This window comes from Halichoerus grypus, chromosome 4 (assembly GCF_964656455.1).
Source record: "Halichoerus grypus chromosome 4, mHalGry1.hap1.1, whole genome shotgun sequence".
In the NCBI taxonomy this organism is placed as follows: Eukaryota; Metazoa; Chordata; class Mammalia; order Carnivora; family Phocidae; genus Halichoerus; species Halichoerus grypus.
Genome location: NC_135715.1, coordinates 55,654,207 through 55,670,240, shown reverse-complemented (window position 1 = coordinate 55,670,240; position 16,034 = coordinate 55,654,207). Strand labels below are relative to the sequence as shown.

Below are 16,034 nucleotides of genomic sequence, written 5' to 3'. Positions count from 1 at the left end.
ATAATCATTTCTAATTCTCAATCTTGCAGTATTTTTCTGTTCAGTAAGATGCATTTGAATGACCATTGATCATAGCTGGTTTTCCAAATTTGGGTAAGACCGTATGAGCATTTCTACTCATACCTGTAAGTAAATACATTTCTGTTAAGAATCAGTTAAATTATAGTGGCTTATGGCTTATTTTTTTATGAGAAGGAAATAATTTTTATGGAAAGTATGAAGGTTTAGTGGAATTACTGATAACTAGAATGTTTAGGTGAATGTGATGTTCTAATTAGCTGATTTTTTTTAGGTGTTTTTGTTTATTTGCTAAAATCCTTGTTCTGCAAAATTCTTTTCAATATATTGGAATCATTTCCGTGAATCAGTAACATATATTTTATGTATTTGGTGCTTTTATTGATAAAAGATCTACTGAGGCATCATTTATAAACAACATAGTTCAGACCAGCAGTTCTCAACAAGGGGTGATTTTTGCCTTCCTGGGGACATTAGGCAATGTCTGGAGTAATTTTTTATTGTTATGAACGAGGGTGAGAAGGAGCATGGTACTGGCTTCTGGTAGGTAGAAGCCGGGGATGCTGCTAAATATCCGATGATGTACAGGACAGCCCCCCCACCACAATTACTGAATACAAACTGTCAGGCCTGCCAAGATTGAGAAACCCTGGTTTAGGATTAATAATAATTTTGCCACCATTGCAGATATTAAAAAATATTTATCATAGGCACTGAAGGTAATTCTAACATACTTTGACTAGGCCTCCAGAATGTTTTTGAACAAACATCTAGGCTTCAGAATGAGGAATATGATACTAACCCAGGTATGTGGTATCTGGAATGTTATTTTTTAAACCTTAGTCCTATTTCTTTTCAGTTATTGCAAAAGTGTGTGTGTATTCCACACACATATTTTGCATATTCAGTGTAAACCAGGGCCCAGGATTTAACAAATTGTAGGTGCTTTGTGGGGTTGTAAGTTGTTTCTCTGGCAGCAGTGAAAGAAGGTGATTTGAAGGGAGTAGAAGAAGCCTTCCTTAAACCAAGACTCATGAAGTTAATCTGTGCTGGCCGAGAGTGAAGGCCAATTATTTAAGATAAAGACAGTCTAGATGGTATGTCCCTTCCTTAACCGTAGCATTCTTTCCCCATCCTAAATCTCAACCCAGGCAGTGCAGACTTCAGGTTTGGCTTAGCTGATGATGACTTCCCTTTCCCCACAGCCTTGAATTACAGGCATTCTCACAGCCACTTTCTATCTAGATCTTACAGTATGTTTTCTCTTTAGCCTCGTGTGGTTTCCTGCCTCTTAAGTACCTATTCGCACTGTCAGAAATTATCTCTGATAAGATTGAATTCCATACTTAAGTGAGGGTAATATTCTCTCTATTTGTGCTCAGGGAGAGTGCTCCTTGGACCCAAAGCTTGGAAGCAAGGCAGTGCATATCTCATCTAGAACTGTGACCTCAGGCTCACTTAAAATCAATCAGATCTTTAAAAATTAACTTCTTACCATACAGCATTGTGAATTGATATTTATCCTGGAATTATGATTCACACTTTCAGCTTTAACTTTAGCATTCAGTTTTTTTTACTGTTGCTTTTCTTTGCAGGTCTACTTCCCCAGTAGGACAGCATCATTCTCCTATATCTTCTAGACATCATTCATCTTCCTCACAATCAGGATCATCTATTCAAAGACATTCTCCTTCTCCTCGTCGAAAAAGAACTCCTTCACCGTCTTATCAGAGGACAATAACTCCACCTTTACGACGCTCTGCTTCTCCTTATCCTTCACATTCTCTGTCTTCTCCTCAGAGAAAGCAAAGTCCCCCAAGACACCGCTCTCCAATGCGAGAAAAAGGGAGGCATGACCATGAACGAACTTCACAATCTCATGATCGGCGTCATGAAAGAAGGGAAGGTATGCACTGTACTTTATCTTGATTTTTTTAGAATTCTTTAAATATTTTCTTTATTAAAGAACTGGACATTCAGATTTATTGTTATAATAAGGGAAAGAAGAAAACTGTGTTGTATTAAGTCTTCTGGAACAGAGAAGAGTTCTTGAGGGCAATAAGAGGTGCTTTTATAATGACACAGGAACATAAACTATTAAATGTACATAAGTGGGCATTTTTATGTATACTGAGGTAGTGCTTTCTTTAGTTAAGATGTTTCACTTGAGTACTCTGAAGTTCTAGAAATTTTTGGCTATCTGACTCTTGAAGCATCCCTCTAATTGCTTAGTTGATTCTTTAAAAAAAAAAAAGAAAGAAATGAAGGAAAGAAAAGCAGCAAACCAGGGGACAAAGTTTGAAAGCATCAGACATGTTTTGATAAAGAGGTAAGGGCTGGGAGAACATTCAGAAGGTCGGTGTAAACCAAGTGATCAGTTTTCTAGGTGTAACTCAAGAAAGAAGTAAGCAATGCAGTTTTCCTTTCAAGATCCCTGATAATTAAGTTAACTTTGGATTTGCTACTCCTTGTTCAAGCTGAGATGCTATTATTATCTGGCAATGTAGTCTAATAGCTCTCATCTCTTTCTGTACTCCTTATCCAAGCTTCTTGTCCTTATATATTTAAGTTTTTTCCCTAGCTTCTGAGTTGGTATTTAAACATAATGAGTACTCAGGAAATACTTGCTTACTTACAACATTTCTCTTTAATGTGCATTTTAAAATAAACCTCTCTGAGAGTATAGTAGAGCAGTCTCCTGTGAAACGTGTTGAATTTAGTTGTTCTCTTCCTATCAACAGTGTAATAATTAATCAAGTTCTTTTATTCAAGAAAATGATGAATGCCCAGATAGGGTCCAGAGAGAGCATCTGTTGTATAGAAATATTTCTTGTGTACATCATTTTGGAACCAGAACAGCGCAGCAGTATTTATGGAACATTGGTAAGATAGGAAAATTCTCTTAGCACCTTTCTATTAATTTTAAAAAAATATTTAACTAGAGTTGACCGGGAATATAGTGTACATTTAATGACTACTTATTGAATGAAAACTCTTTAGTGTGTTTGATGTCTGTTTTGAAATAATAATGAGGGGAAATAGTATGCGGTTGAGTCTTTTAAGAATTTTTTTGTGTGTGCTGAGTGGCCTATCTTACAGGAAGAATCCATTTAATAATAAACCATATGTGTTTAGTTTCTTTGTAAAGATGTTTCTTTAACCTTCCATATAAGAGATGTAGCAGGTGTTTGTTCCTCTATTTAGATGTCATCTTCTGAAATAAGAATAATTTTAGTGGAAGAATGGGGAGGTAGGTAAAGAACAAAATATAGTAACTAGATTTGAAAAGACAGATGGAATCATGAAAAGGATCTGGTACTGAGTGAACATATTTTTAGGCACAGTTGGCATTGGAGGAGGACTAGAAGTCACAGATGTGCACAGAAAAGGATGGAAACCTATCAAATCCTTGCCTACTGCTTCTGTTCTTAAAGGGCATTTGTGGATATAAGCATATGGACAATGTAATTGACAGGAGAGATGCGTTATTAATGTGAAAATCTAGGGGGTCTTGTGGATACTAGGTGTTTGGGTGCTTGAGAAAGTCTGTAGACCTAGCCACCTGGGACAAAGAGAAAAGAAGGTAAATTTACAATAGGCCTATGGCTGCTATAATTGCCAAAATAGCCTCAGATATTGAGGCAGTTCCAGGGGGTCAGAGCAACACATAAAGGAATCTGATTTAAAAACAAGGCAGTGTTTGTTTTCCGAGGTTCTCTTGTTAGTCCTTTGACTTCAATGCTGTAATCAATTTATGCCTGTTCTAGGCATATCTAAAGAATAATTTCTATTCTTTGCAAATTCCATTAGGTACACAGTTATCTAAGCCATTTAGGCTCTTGGCCCCTTATTTCTTCATTTAGACAGTGACAAGGTTGAATTAAATAATCAGTGAGTTTCATTCAGCTTTTTAATTTTTTTTTTTTTTTTTTTTAAAGATTTTATTTATTTATTTGAGAGAGAGAATGAGAGAGAGCACATGAGAGCGGGGAGGGTCAGAGGGAGAAGCAGACTCCCTGCCGAGCAGGGAGCCCGATGTGGGACTCGATCCAGGGACTCCAGGATCATGACCTGAGCCGAAGGCAGTCGCTTAACCAACTGAGCCACTCAGGCGCCCTCATTCAGCTTTTTAAAAACTGAAGTTCTTATTTTTCTATGAAGTGTGAGAAAATGCTTTAAGGAGAGAAAACTTCAGAGACAGGAGTGATTCCAGTAAACAGTTCAAGAAAAGAGAGGGTGAATAACAATATCTCTTTGCCAGCCAGCTTACTAACTATAGGCCACTCGTAAGTGCTTTAAGTACATTTGAGGTGGTCATGGGTGGTCTAGTTTGGCCTAATACTTGGTAGAGATGGCTAAAGTCATTGTGTACCTCTGGATCTACAAGTAGTTTCTAAAAAATAAGCCATCAGTGATATGAGATCAATTTATTTGTTTCAGTTGTTTAAGATAAGTATGGGTAAGTTGGGGCATGGGAAGATCCTAATCACAGTTTATCTAATCAAGAACATAGTTATCCAAGTGTTAATAAAATTACCTTTGGAATTGTAGCTTATGTATGGTTTTAATTTTCTTATTTGCCCATGTTTTCTTTTTTTATTTTCTGCAAAGAACGTGAATTACCATTTTTAAAAAAATTTTTAAGCTCTATATTTACATGTATTGTCTAGTTCTTCAAAATTTTGTGAAAGGAGTTCTAGTTGATTTCTAAACTTGCATTACAGAGACCAGAAGCAAAAGGGATAGAGAAAAGGACACAAGAGAAGAACGAGAGTATGAACAAGATCAGAGCTCTTCTAGAGACCACAGAGATGACCGAGAACCTCGAGATGGTCGGGATCGAAGAGATACCAGAGATACTAGAGACCGACGGGAACTAAGGGACTCCAGAGACATTCGGGACTCCAGGGAGATGAGAGATTATAGCAGAGATAACAAAGAGAGCCGTGATCCCAGAGATTCTCGATCTGCTCGTGATACCCATGACTACAGGGACCGTGAAAGTCGAGATTCTCATCGAAAGGAGGATACCTATCAAGAAGAATCCCGAAGTTATGGCAGAAACCATTTGAGAGAAGAAAGTTCTCGTACTGAAATAAGGAATGATGCCAGAAATGAGTCTCGAAGTGAAATTAGGAATGACCGGATGGGCAGAAGTAGGGGGAGAGGTCCAGAATTACCTGAAAAGGGTAAGGTTTTTGACTTGTCAGTGAACTGTATCTTGTATGCTTATATAGAAATTATTAAATCTTTTAAGGTTTCTTTTCTAAATATATTCTTTTTTACATTCATTATCATTTTATCAAAGTAATTTTCAATTAATTGAATTTTGGCCTTCCCTATAAATTCCAAATAGGAATTGTTAAATTCCTAGGATTTAGGAATTTGCTAAAGTAACAAAGATAAATGGGTCCTGATTAAGATCCCCTGGTAAATTATATCCAGTCATGCCTACCCTCTTGATTAGTGTGGAACACTAAGAAAATTCCTGTCAGGCAAAAAAGTGGAGTCAAAGGAAATAATTTCTACTGAACAGGTACATATATGATAGAATGATTATTAAAGTAGAATTAAAATGGTGGGCTTTCAAAATTGGTGGTATCAGAAATGACTGTGTATTCCTTAGTATACTTGTGCTTGCTTCAAACCACTTCAGATGATTGCACATCAGAATCTTGAACCATTTTTCTTCTTCCCCTAAAAAGCATTTACCAACACCCAGTAACTACCTACCTAAATGTCTTTGTCTCCAAACTGCTTGGACTGAATTAGTTTTGACCTCTGTTCCTCTCTCCTCTTTTCTCCCCTCCCCTAAAATACTGCTGCAGATTTCTGAACATACATTATTTCTATTGGTCTTTTGGTATGTCTTTGTCAATATTATAGCTTCATATTAAGCTGAAGGCCCCTTACCTTCTCTTTCACAGTTGTCTTGGCTTTTCTTGGCCCTTTGCTTTTTCATATACATTTCTTAAATGAGTTTTTTTTTTTTTTAATTTCATGAAAAACTTGGATTTTTATTTCAAATGCATTCAATTTATGGATTTATAACTTTTTCTGTTAAGGTCTTATACATATTTTATTCCTGGGTATGCAACATTTTTGGTGCTCGTCAGTGGTACTTAAAAAATTTTTTTCTCCCTTTTTAATAATGCATTTACATGGTTCAAAATTTCAAAAGTACAAAAGAATATATTGTGAAAAGCCTTGACTCTGTCCCTGACCTCATTCATTTTTTTGCCAATTTTTTCTGTATCCTTCCCAGAAATATTCTACACAAGCAGATTTGTATGTCTACTGATATCCCCATCTGGTTTTACAAACGTAATTTTTTTTTAAACTGTATATTACTCTACACCTTGCTGCTTTCACTGAAAAAAGACCTTAGAGATCATTACATATCAGTCAACTTGATAAACAGCTGTCCTCTTCTTAATGGTGCACATTATCCGTTGTAGGAATTACTAAAAAGTTTTAAGTTTTTACTAAATTCCAGTTAACATACAGTGTAATCTTAGTTTCAGTTGTACAATATAGTGATTCAGCATGTCCATACAATACCCATTGCTCATCACAAGTGCCCTCTTTAATCCCCAACATCTACTTAACCCATTCCCCATCCACCTTCCCTCTGGTGACCTTCAGTTTGTTTTCTGTAGGTAAGAGTCTGTTTCTTGCTTTGCCTTTTCTCTCTCTCTCTCTCTCTTTCTTTTTTTAACTTTACTCGTTTGTTTTGTTTCTTAAATTCCACATAAGAGTGGAAATCTACATTGTCTTTCTCTGACTGACTTATTTTGCTTAGCATAATACTCTTAGCTCTATCCATGTCGTTGCAAATGGCAAGATTTCATTCTTTTTTATGGCTAATATTCCATTGTGTATATATATACCACATTTTCTTTACCCATTCATCAGTCATTGGAAACTTGGGCTATTGACATAATTTGGCTATTGTAGATAGTGCTGCTACAAATATCAGGATGCATGTATCCCTTCAAATTAGTATTTTTGTATTCTTTGGGTAAATACCTAGTAGTGCAATTACTGGATTGTAGGGTAGTTCTATTTTTAATTTTTTGAGGAACCTCCGTACTGTTCTCTGGAGTGGCTACACCAGTTTGCATTCCCACCACAACAGTGCAAGAGGGTACCCCTTTCTCCACATCCTCACCAACACCTATTGTTTCTTGTGATTGTAGCCATTCTGACAGGTGTGAAGTGATAACTCATTGTAGTTTTGATTTTGTATTTCCCTGATGATGAGTGATGTTGAGCATCTTTTCATGTGTCTGTTGGCCATCTGTATGTCTTCTTTGGAGAAATGTCTGTTCATGTCTTCTGCCCATTTTATAGTTGGATTATTTGTTTTGCAGTCCCTATCAAAATACCAACACCTTTTTGCACAGAGCTAGAACAAACAGTTTAAAGTTAATACCGTAGTTCTTCCTTATCTGCAGGGGATGTGTTCCAGGATGTTGGGTGGATGCCTAAAGCCTCAGATAATACTGAACTCTCTATATACTGGGTCTTTTCCTGTACATACACAACTATGATAAAGTTTAATTTATAAATTATAGTAAGAAATTAACAGTAACTAATAATAAAATAAAACAATGATAACAATATACCACAATGAAAATTATGTGAATGTGGTCTTTCTCAAAATATCTTATTGTGCTGTACTCATCCTTCTTATGATGAAGTGAGATGATAAAATGCCTACGTAATGAGATGAAGCAAAGTGCATGATGTAGGCATTGCGACGTAACATTAGGCTACCGTTGACCTTCTGATGATATGTCAGAAGGACGATCATCTGCTTCTGAACCCCAGTTGACCGTGGGTAACTGAAATCACAGAAAGTGAAGCCACGGATGGGGAGACTACTATAAATCGTATATTGGTAGATGTGTAGGTATTCCAGTCTTTGTTTTTGAACAGTGCTTCTGTGAATAACTGTGTGTCACTAAATAATATCTTTTTAAAGTATTTTATTTTCTACCACTTATTGTTGGTGTATGGAAATGATAATTGATATTTGTATATTAATCTTACATTGTTGTGTTTCTCTGTTTTTGTAGGAGATCTAATTAGATTATCTCAAACATTTATGTCTGGGAACAGATTTGGCTCTTCTTTTCTGATTATTATTTATTTACTATCGATAACCTGCTGATCATCTTTCAATATAGTGTTGAATATAAGTAGTATAATGGGCTTCTTTGCTCCGTTTCAGATTTTAAAGTGTTACTGTTGGCATTTTACCATTAAGCATGTTGTTTGTAGATTTTTAGCAGATGTTTTTTATTGTTACAGATGTCCCCTAATTTCCCCAACTTAGCTAACTTCTATCATGACCATTTTTTCTGTATCTTGAGAAGGTCATAGTTGGTCTCTTTAACCTTTTACTTATATATTTCTTTAAAATTTAGAACTATCCTGGCATTTCAAAGATAAATGGAATTTCTTCATTTTTTTGAAGTTCTAGATTAGGTTAAAATTTGATGTTGAATTAAACATCTGTGTTTTCAATTGAGATTACATATAATTAGTGGAATGATGGTAAATATTTAACAACAAACCCTTCAGAAAAAGTCCTGACTTTTAGCTTTTGCCAATTTCCATGGTATAAATACTCTTGCCGTAGCAGATTTTGAGCTACTGACATGGAAGAGATGTACACAATTGGCTCTTTCAAGCCAGTGTGAACCGGTTCTAGCATGCCACTGCATAGTTCATTTTTTGTGTTTTTCTTGTTTGGTTTGGGGATCAAAGTTATACTAGACATAGGAAATGTGTTAGGTAGTGTTGCTTCTTTTTTTCTCTGGAACAATTTATATATGATTAGTTATCTGTTCTTTGACAATTTAACAGCATTTGTCTGTTAAACATTGTTTCCTATTTTTCTGATGGTTATGGTTTTTACTACCAATTGAGTTTCTCTTAAGAGTTCTAGATTTAGATTATTGTAATAGTTGTAGTTTGGTTTTTTTCTTAAAGCAGTGTAATAAGTTATATTTTTCCAGGAAATTTGTTTTCAAATTTTTGATACAAAGATGTCCCAAAATTTGTTTTTTTAAATCTCTTTTATATCTGTAATTATATTCCCTTATTTTTCTTGCTCAGTCTTGCCAGAGATTTGTCTGTTTTGAGTCTTTTCAAACAACTAATCTTTGGTTTATATTCTTTTGTATCTCTTTTGTTCTATTAATTCTACTCTTAGGTTTTACTTTGTTGTGAAATGTGTGGTAATTGTATTAGTAACCATTCTAAACACTTCGTAAGTTTTAATATGATTTCTTCCTTGACTCATGAATTAGGTAGAAATAGGATTTTAAATTTCCAATCATAACTTTTTAAAATAAATCCCCTTCCTTAATTTTAATTGTTGTCAGAGAAGATTTTAAAGTCGACTCTTTGGCATTTTGTATTTGTTAAGACTTAGCTGTGGCTCAGAAATTTATATAATGTTCTGTGTGTGCTTTTAATTGTTGGATGCAAAGTGTGTCTCAGATCAAGCTTGTTAACTATGGTTTCAAATCTATAATTATTTTTAGTCTGCTTTTTCTAACATTGCAGAGAAATGAGTTAAATCTTCCACTGTCATTGTGAATTTGTCGATTTCATGTAATTTGATCAATTTTCGCTTTGACTGTTTTAAGACTTTGCTGTTAGGTGTACATAAGGCACATTATTTCTTTTATCATTGCAGAATGACCCTCTTTATCCCTAATAGTGCTTTTTGTCTTGAAGGCTATTTTACTAACATTTCTTTTGGTTAATATTTGATAAGTATCTTTTTTCATCCTTTTAGCCTTGCTGTATCTTTTTGTTTTAAATGTGACTCTAAACAGCATAGGTTAGACATATGTTAGACATATGTTGAATCTTCTTATTGTATCTTCTTTGATTCTTAACTTTCGGATTTTTCATCTCTCTATCTTTTGTTTCCTGGGTCATATCCTCAGACATACCTTTTTTTTTTTTTTAACTAATTATCTCTTAGCAGCATCTAAGCTGTTACTTAACTTATTCATTCCTAGATGTTATATGTAGCTCATTTCTAGTTTCTAAAAAATGTTTTAAATTTCTTCCTTGTGGTCTTTAATTATACTGATATTTTGACTATTAAAATACATTGCAACAGTATTTAGAATTGTACTCTAATTCTTTGAAGGCTCAAAGCCTATTATGTGTAATGTGTGTGTATGTGAGTGTGTGTGTGTAGCTCTGCATTTTTTTAAACCACTTTATTGAGATATGATTGACATACCAAAAGCTGCACATACAGCTTCTGTACATTTAATGTATTTAACATGATGAGCTTGGAGATAAGTATATGCTCATGAATCCATCACTACTATCTGTGCCATTAACATATCCATCGCCTGCAAAAGTTTCCTCTTGCTCTCTCTTTACTATTTTATATGTGTGTGATGAGAACGCTTAACATAACATCTACCCTCTTAGCAAAATTTTTGACTTTCCAATTCAGTATTAACTGTAGGCACTGTGCTGTACTGTAGAGCTCTAAGTCTTTTTCATCTTATACAGCGAAAACTTTGTACCCTTTGACTAATACCTCTGTTTCCTTCTACCTCCAGCCCTTGGCAGTTAACCATTCTACTCTCTATTTCTAAGAGTTTGGCTATTTTAGATTCCACATATAAGTGGTATCATGTACTGTTTGTCTTTCTGTGTATGACTTATCTCACTCAGCATAATGTCCTCCAGTTTCATCTATGTTGTCTCAAATGGCAGGATTTCCTTTTTTTTTTTTAAGGGTGAATAATATTCCATTATATGTATATACCACATTTTCTTTATCCATTTGTCTCTCAGAGGGTATTTAGGTTGCTTCCGTGTCATGGCTATTGTAAATAATGCTGCAGTGAACGTGAGGTATCTCTTCCAGAGCCTGATTTCAATTCCTTTGGATATATACCCAGAAGTGGGATTACTGGATCATACATGGGTCTATTTTTTCATTTTTTTGAGGAACCTCTGTACTGTTTTCCTATAGTGGCTGTGTAGCTTTGCATTACCATTACCACATTCAAGATATTCAGTTGTGTATCACAGGACTCCCTGTATTACCCCTTTATAGCCACACTCAAATCCCCTCTTTTGTCCCTAACCCCTGGCAACCACTAATATGTCCTCCATCTTATAATTGTTATTTCACAAATGTTACATAATGGAATCATGCTATATATATCCTTTTGAGATTCGCTTTTTCACTCAGCATAATTTCCTTGAGGTTCATGCAAGTTGTTACATGTATTAATAGTTTGTTCCTTGTAGTATTCCATGGTCTGGGGATACCACAGTTTAACCATTCACCATTGAAAGACATTTGGGTACTTCCCAGGTTTTGGCTTTTATACTATGAACATTCATTTCCCACATTTTTAAATGAAGATTTTCAGGCACCACTTAATGTCAACAAAATACTTTGGTTCTGTATTGGAATGTTTTTGCTATAAATTGTAATCAAAGCAGTAATATGTATCAACTTTTTTATTTTCATATTTCTGTGAATTAAATATGAACAGATAGTTTTTATTTTTTGTTTTGTTGGGTTTTGGATTAACCAAAATGAACCTTCTTGCTTTATGATTCCATTAAGACTTCTTTTATCGATAGAAAAAACTGGGACTTGGCTTACCTAAGCCCATCGTTAGACAACTTGGGTGTTTTGATTCAACATTTAATATTCTTTTCAGTAATGATTACCATACTTTGAAACACTAACACACCTTCTTTACCTGTATGTTTTTTGGGAAGAAAGATTGTGACTGATGAAACTTGTTTAATAAAGTGTATGTGTTTAAACATTTGTGTGAATATCCTTTGTTTAGGAAGTCGAGGCACAAGAGGTTCTCAAATTGATAGTCACAGTAGTAGTAGCAACTATCATGACAGCTGGGAAACTCGAAGTAGCTATCCTGAAAGAGACAGATATCCTGAAAGAGACAACAGAGACCAAGCAAGGGATTCTTCCTTTGAGAGAAGACATGGAGAGAGAGACCGTCGTGACAACAGAGAGAGAGGTTTGTCAAATCGCATATTATTCAATAATGACCAACAGTGATTGGGAGAATTGTCTTTTAAAAACCATTATCAATTTACTTTTTAATACATCTTTTAAGACTTTTGCTTGTTGACACATTTGAAACTATTATATTTACTCATGTAATCTTCCTTGTTTACTTAGTATAAGAGAGAGTATGTAAATAGCTGGCTACCAGAGTACCTGTTTGGCAACAGAGTAGGTCCTGAGGTGTAATAAGTACTTGCATACCACAAGAACCTAGGTGCCCTACTTTATGTCTCTCACTTTAACCAGATAGCTTACAACCCTTTAAAGAATGTAGATATGCCCATTCTAGGCATTTCTGCTTCCGGAGATACTTTCTCACCTGAGTATCCTGGACACTCAGTCACTAGCTGTGATAATAAACAGAGTCTTGTAAGGGCTGTCAGAAGAACAAAGGAAAAAAATTGATGATGGTAGGGTTGGGGGTGGTTTGAGGGAATATTTTATGCATGTTCCTTCTTGAGAATTTGCAATACTTGCTTTAGCTAATTTTATATTCCTGTATATCTTAAGCTAAACATTTTTGGTTACTGTATTAGATTCTACTCTATTAGATCTACCCTCTTAAATCAGTTTTGAAGCAAGATTACTCAAAGTCATTTAAGAAGGGTTTATAAGTACTTTCTCTAACAAGCTTTTATTGTCTATATGTATTAGGGCCTTTAAACTCTTTAAGATTTTATGAAGGTCTTACTAACTTTGGCTGGTTACTAAAGTAAGGTTTGCTATAATGCTGAGATTAATATACTACAAAACTTGATTGAGTAGGAAATTGAATAATGATGTTTTATAGTGGGCTGAATCACAAAGGTAATAGTGTATATTGATACGGACAGTAATGAAAGAAGGAAGTCACTAAGAAACCATGTACTTTGGGAGTATAGATGAGATCAGACTTGGTTGAGTTGAGTTTGTTAGAGTAAGCCTAATGCATTTGGGTTAAAAGATATGTGTGATTTCCTTAGTTACAGATGAGGCTGGAGTTTATATGTTGTGTGTTGATATCTGAAATTATATCTTCCCTAACGCTGATTCACCTCTCTTTAATCTAACACTATGTCCTTGTAATGCTATGCTTTTTTAATATCTCTTCTTTCTCTCTTTTTTTTTTTTTCCTAGTTGGATATCCTAGCTCAGGTTTTTTCATCTTATTCCTGAAATTCACTAGTAACATTTGGTTTCAATCTTATATTTAGTTCTCAACCATACATGTGTTAAGTTTCCGGGAACTTTGATAGTTGCTTTTTATATATTCCCAGACTTACTATTGTAAAAGGTATTAAGTCTGGGAATATATATAAAATATCCTTTAAAATCCTTTTATCTTTATAATATCCCTGTGAATGTAGGTATGACAAGAGAATTCACATTTCATAACTTAGGAGATTTGGGCTAGGAGAAGGATAGTTGATTTTTCCACTATTACAGAGAAGTAAGTTCCAGAGCTGGAATTCAGACTCAGATCTTCTGATTGCAAGTTCTGTCCTCTTTCTCTTTTACTTTACTATAACTACTTCAATAAGTATCAGTTGTATGATTGAAATAGAACTATATATTTGAGGTTGCTGATATATTCCACAGTGTTTATTGAGTCCTCATGCACTTTGCTAGGTTCTTGAAGTACCATAGTTCTTGTGCTTATAGAACTTAATGGGAGGGAAGATACCTCCCCTTACACCCAGAAAGAGAAATGACTATTGAGTGCAGTCAAGGACACAAAGAATGTTCCCAGATAGAAATAAAGGATAAGAGAGGGACCTAATTAGATAGACTGTATGTAAAATTTGAGGAGATGACATTTATGCAGAAGCATAAATGCAAGAGAAGAAGCTAACATTACAAAGATTGAGGGTAAAAACATTCCATACAGAGGGAAGAATATGTGCCAGTTCCCTGAGATAGGAAATACCTTAATATGTCCTAGAGTTTGGAAGAAAACCAATGTGATCAGAGTACGATAAGCAGTAGGAAGATTGATAGAGGTTGAGGGTAGAGATGTGCCCAGGCACCTTGTTCTGTGCTCAGGAATTTCAGTCTTCCCTTTAGTTCTTCACAGGCTGATTAGGTACACAGAGACAGTTGGGAGTTTGATGAATGCTAGCTACTACTGTATGAAGTTCTGTGAGATGACAGAGGAGCAGATAGTTCTGAGATCAGGAAAGCTTCCCTAAAGAGTTTGCTAGGAGGAACAGTGGAAGAAACACTTTGGTAGGGAGAGGGTATAGCATGTGCAGACACGCAGGACTAAAAGAAACAAATGCTGTACAGTAGTAATGAATTAAGGTGTTGGGAGTAGAGGTATCCCATAATTGGTAGGGAAGGAAAGAAACTGGGAAAAACGACTGATGAGGGACTATAGGCCAGGTTCTAAATAGCCTAATAAACCAGGCTAAAAATTTTGATTCAGTTGCCTTTTCACTGCCTGCAAGGCAACTGCTTTTAAGCAGTTAGAAAAAATAGAGTTTTCATGAAAAAAGTTATGTTAAGTCTGGGGAAGGACTGAAGACAAGGATAACAACCAGTTAGACTGTTGATGACATAGACATCTAAGAAGAGGTGATCAGATCACAGGAATGGAGAGAGGAAATGGAATAAAGAAATATTTTGAGAGTGAAATTGATGGATAACTCAGAGATTTCCAGCTTTCATGAATGGGTATGTCATTCATTAAGATAAGGAAATAATATGAAGAGAAGAGCATCTTTGAAGAACATATTTTGGGGAGAAGATTAAAAAAAATAGTTTAGACACATTAAAGTGATGTTCTTATATCCTCTTCATTTTCTTTGAAGTAAGAGACATTGTCTTTTTCATTGGGGAAAATAGAATTTTTATCTGTCAAAAAAAGAGTAAAATAGTTTATTCCCTGACATTGCTATAATCAGAAATTTCAAGTATGAATTACTACAAGTTGCAGTATTGAATTTCATGTTGTTTTGTAATCATTGTGACATTAGTTTGACCCCTAAACCAGGAACTCAAGACAGTCTAAGACCATAAATGTGTAGCATTTGGGGAATCAAAAGTGGACGATAGAACCATTTTAAATTTAAGTTGGCTTCAGCAAAAGTATAAAAGGGTTTAAGAGAATTGACTTCTAGTCCTGATGTCCTAATAAATCTGCCATCTCTGTGACTTTGGCCAGTCAACTTCTGGACCTTAATTTCTGTGTTTTTAAGAAGAAAAGGGCTGGACAAGGTTTTGTTTTAGCTTTAAAATTCTATGAACTTTTGTATTGATATGTAACCTCTAAAGAGTAATTATGCTTAAGTCCTGCCTTTTTCATCTGTGATAAGATAGGAAATTCAAATTACTATATTGATTGAACCCTTCCCTGGAAATATCCTAAAGTTATTCTGCTTAATAAGTTGATGTTAGATATTCCACTTGAAAACCTATTGACCATATTGTAGTATGACCTTTATGACTAACCCATAAACCTTATTACATAATACGAAAATAGAAACATCACACAGTAGCCTAGATCTTACCACAGTGAACTACTTTCAAAAATGGCTAGCTCTGTGGAAAAGTTGATGCCATTTTCTAATACATTTTTTGGTCCCAGACTAATTTCCTGCTCAGCTGGGCATTTGGGCAGCATGTATTCATTTTCTCTGTGTTTATATGATTCATGTATTTAAAAAAATATATTTATACAAAATGTGATGAGATGATAAGTTAACATTTTTAAGAAAACAGCTCTTCATCTGAGTGATGAGTTATATGATTAAATAAAACTTTTAATTTATTATAAATATATATATCACTAATATGAAACACTTTACATTTGATTACTTCAAGATTGCTAAGCATCAGTACCCTTAATATTCTAGTTTATGATAAATTGATATTGCAGCAACAATTATTGACAGATGTTTTGTTCTATATTTTCCTCACATAATAGCTGCACTTT

General features: G+C 34.7%; 1 protein-coding gene across 9 annotated transcripts in view; it reads left to right on the top strand.

Moving 5' to 3' along the window:
• The window catches only part of ZC3H13 (zinc finger CCCH-type containing 13), a 93,293-nt gene that overhangs the window by 57,673 nt on the left and 19,586 nt on the right, over window positions 1–16,034 (top strand). For all 9 annotated transcript variants that reach the window (XM_078070347.1, XM_036071076.2, XM_036071080.2 and 6 more), the window contains 3 exons: window positions 1,614–1,924; window positions 4,743–5,207; window positions 11,880–12,071. In XM_078070347.1, the coding sequence (XP_077926473.1) occupies window positions 1,614–1,924; window positions 4,743–5,207; window positions 11,880–12,071 (968 nt within the window). The remainder of the gene's footprint in view (window positions 1–1,613; window positions 1,925–4,742; window positions 5,208–11,879; window positions 12,072–16,034) is intronic.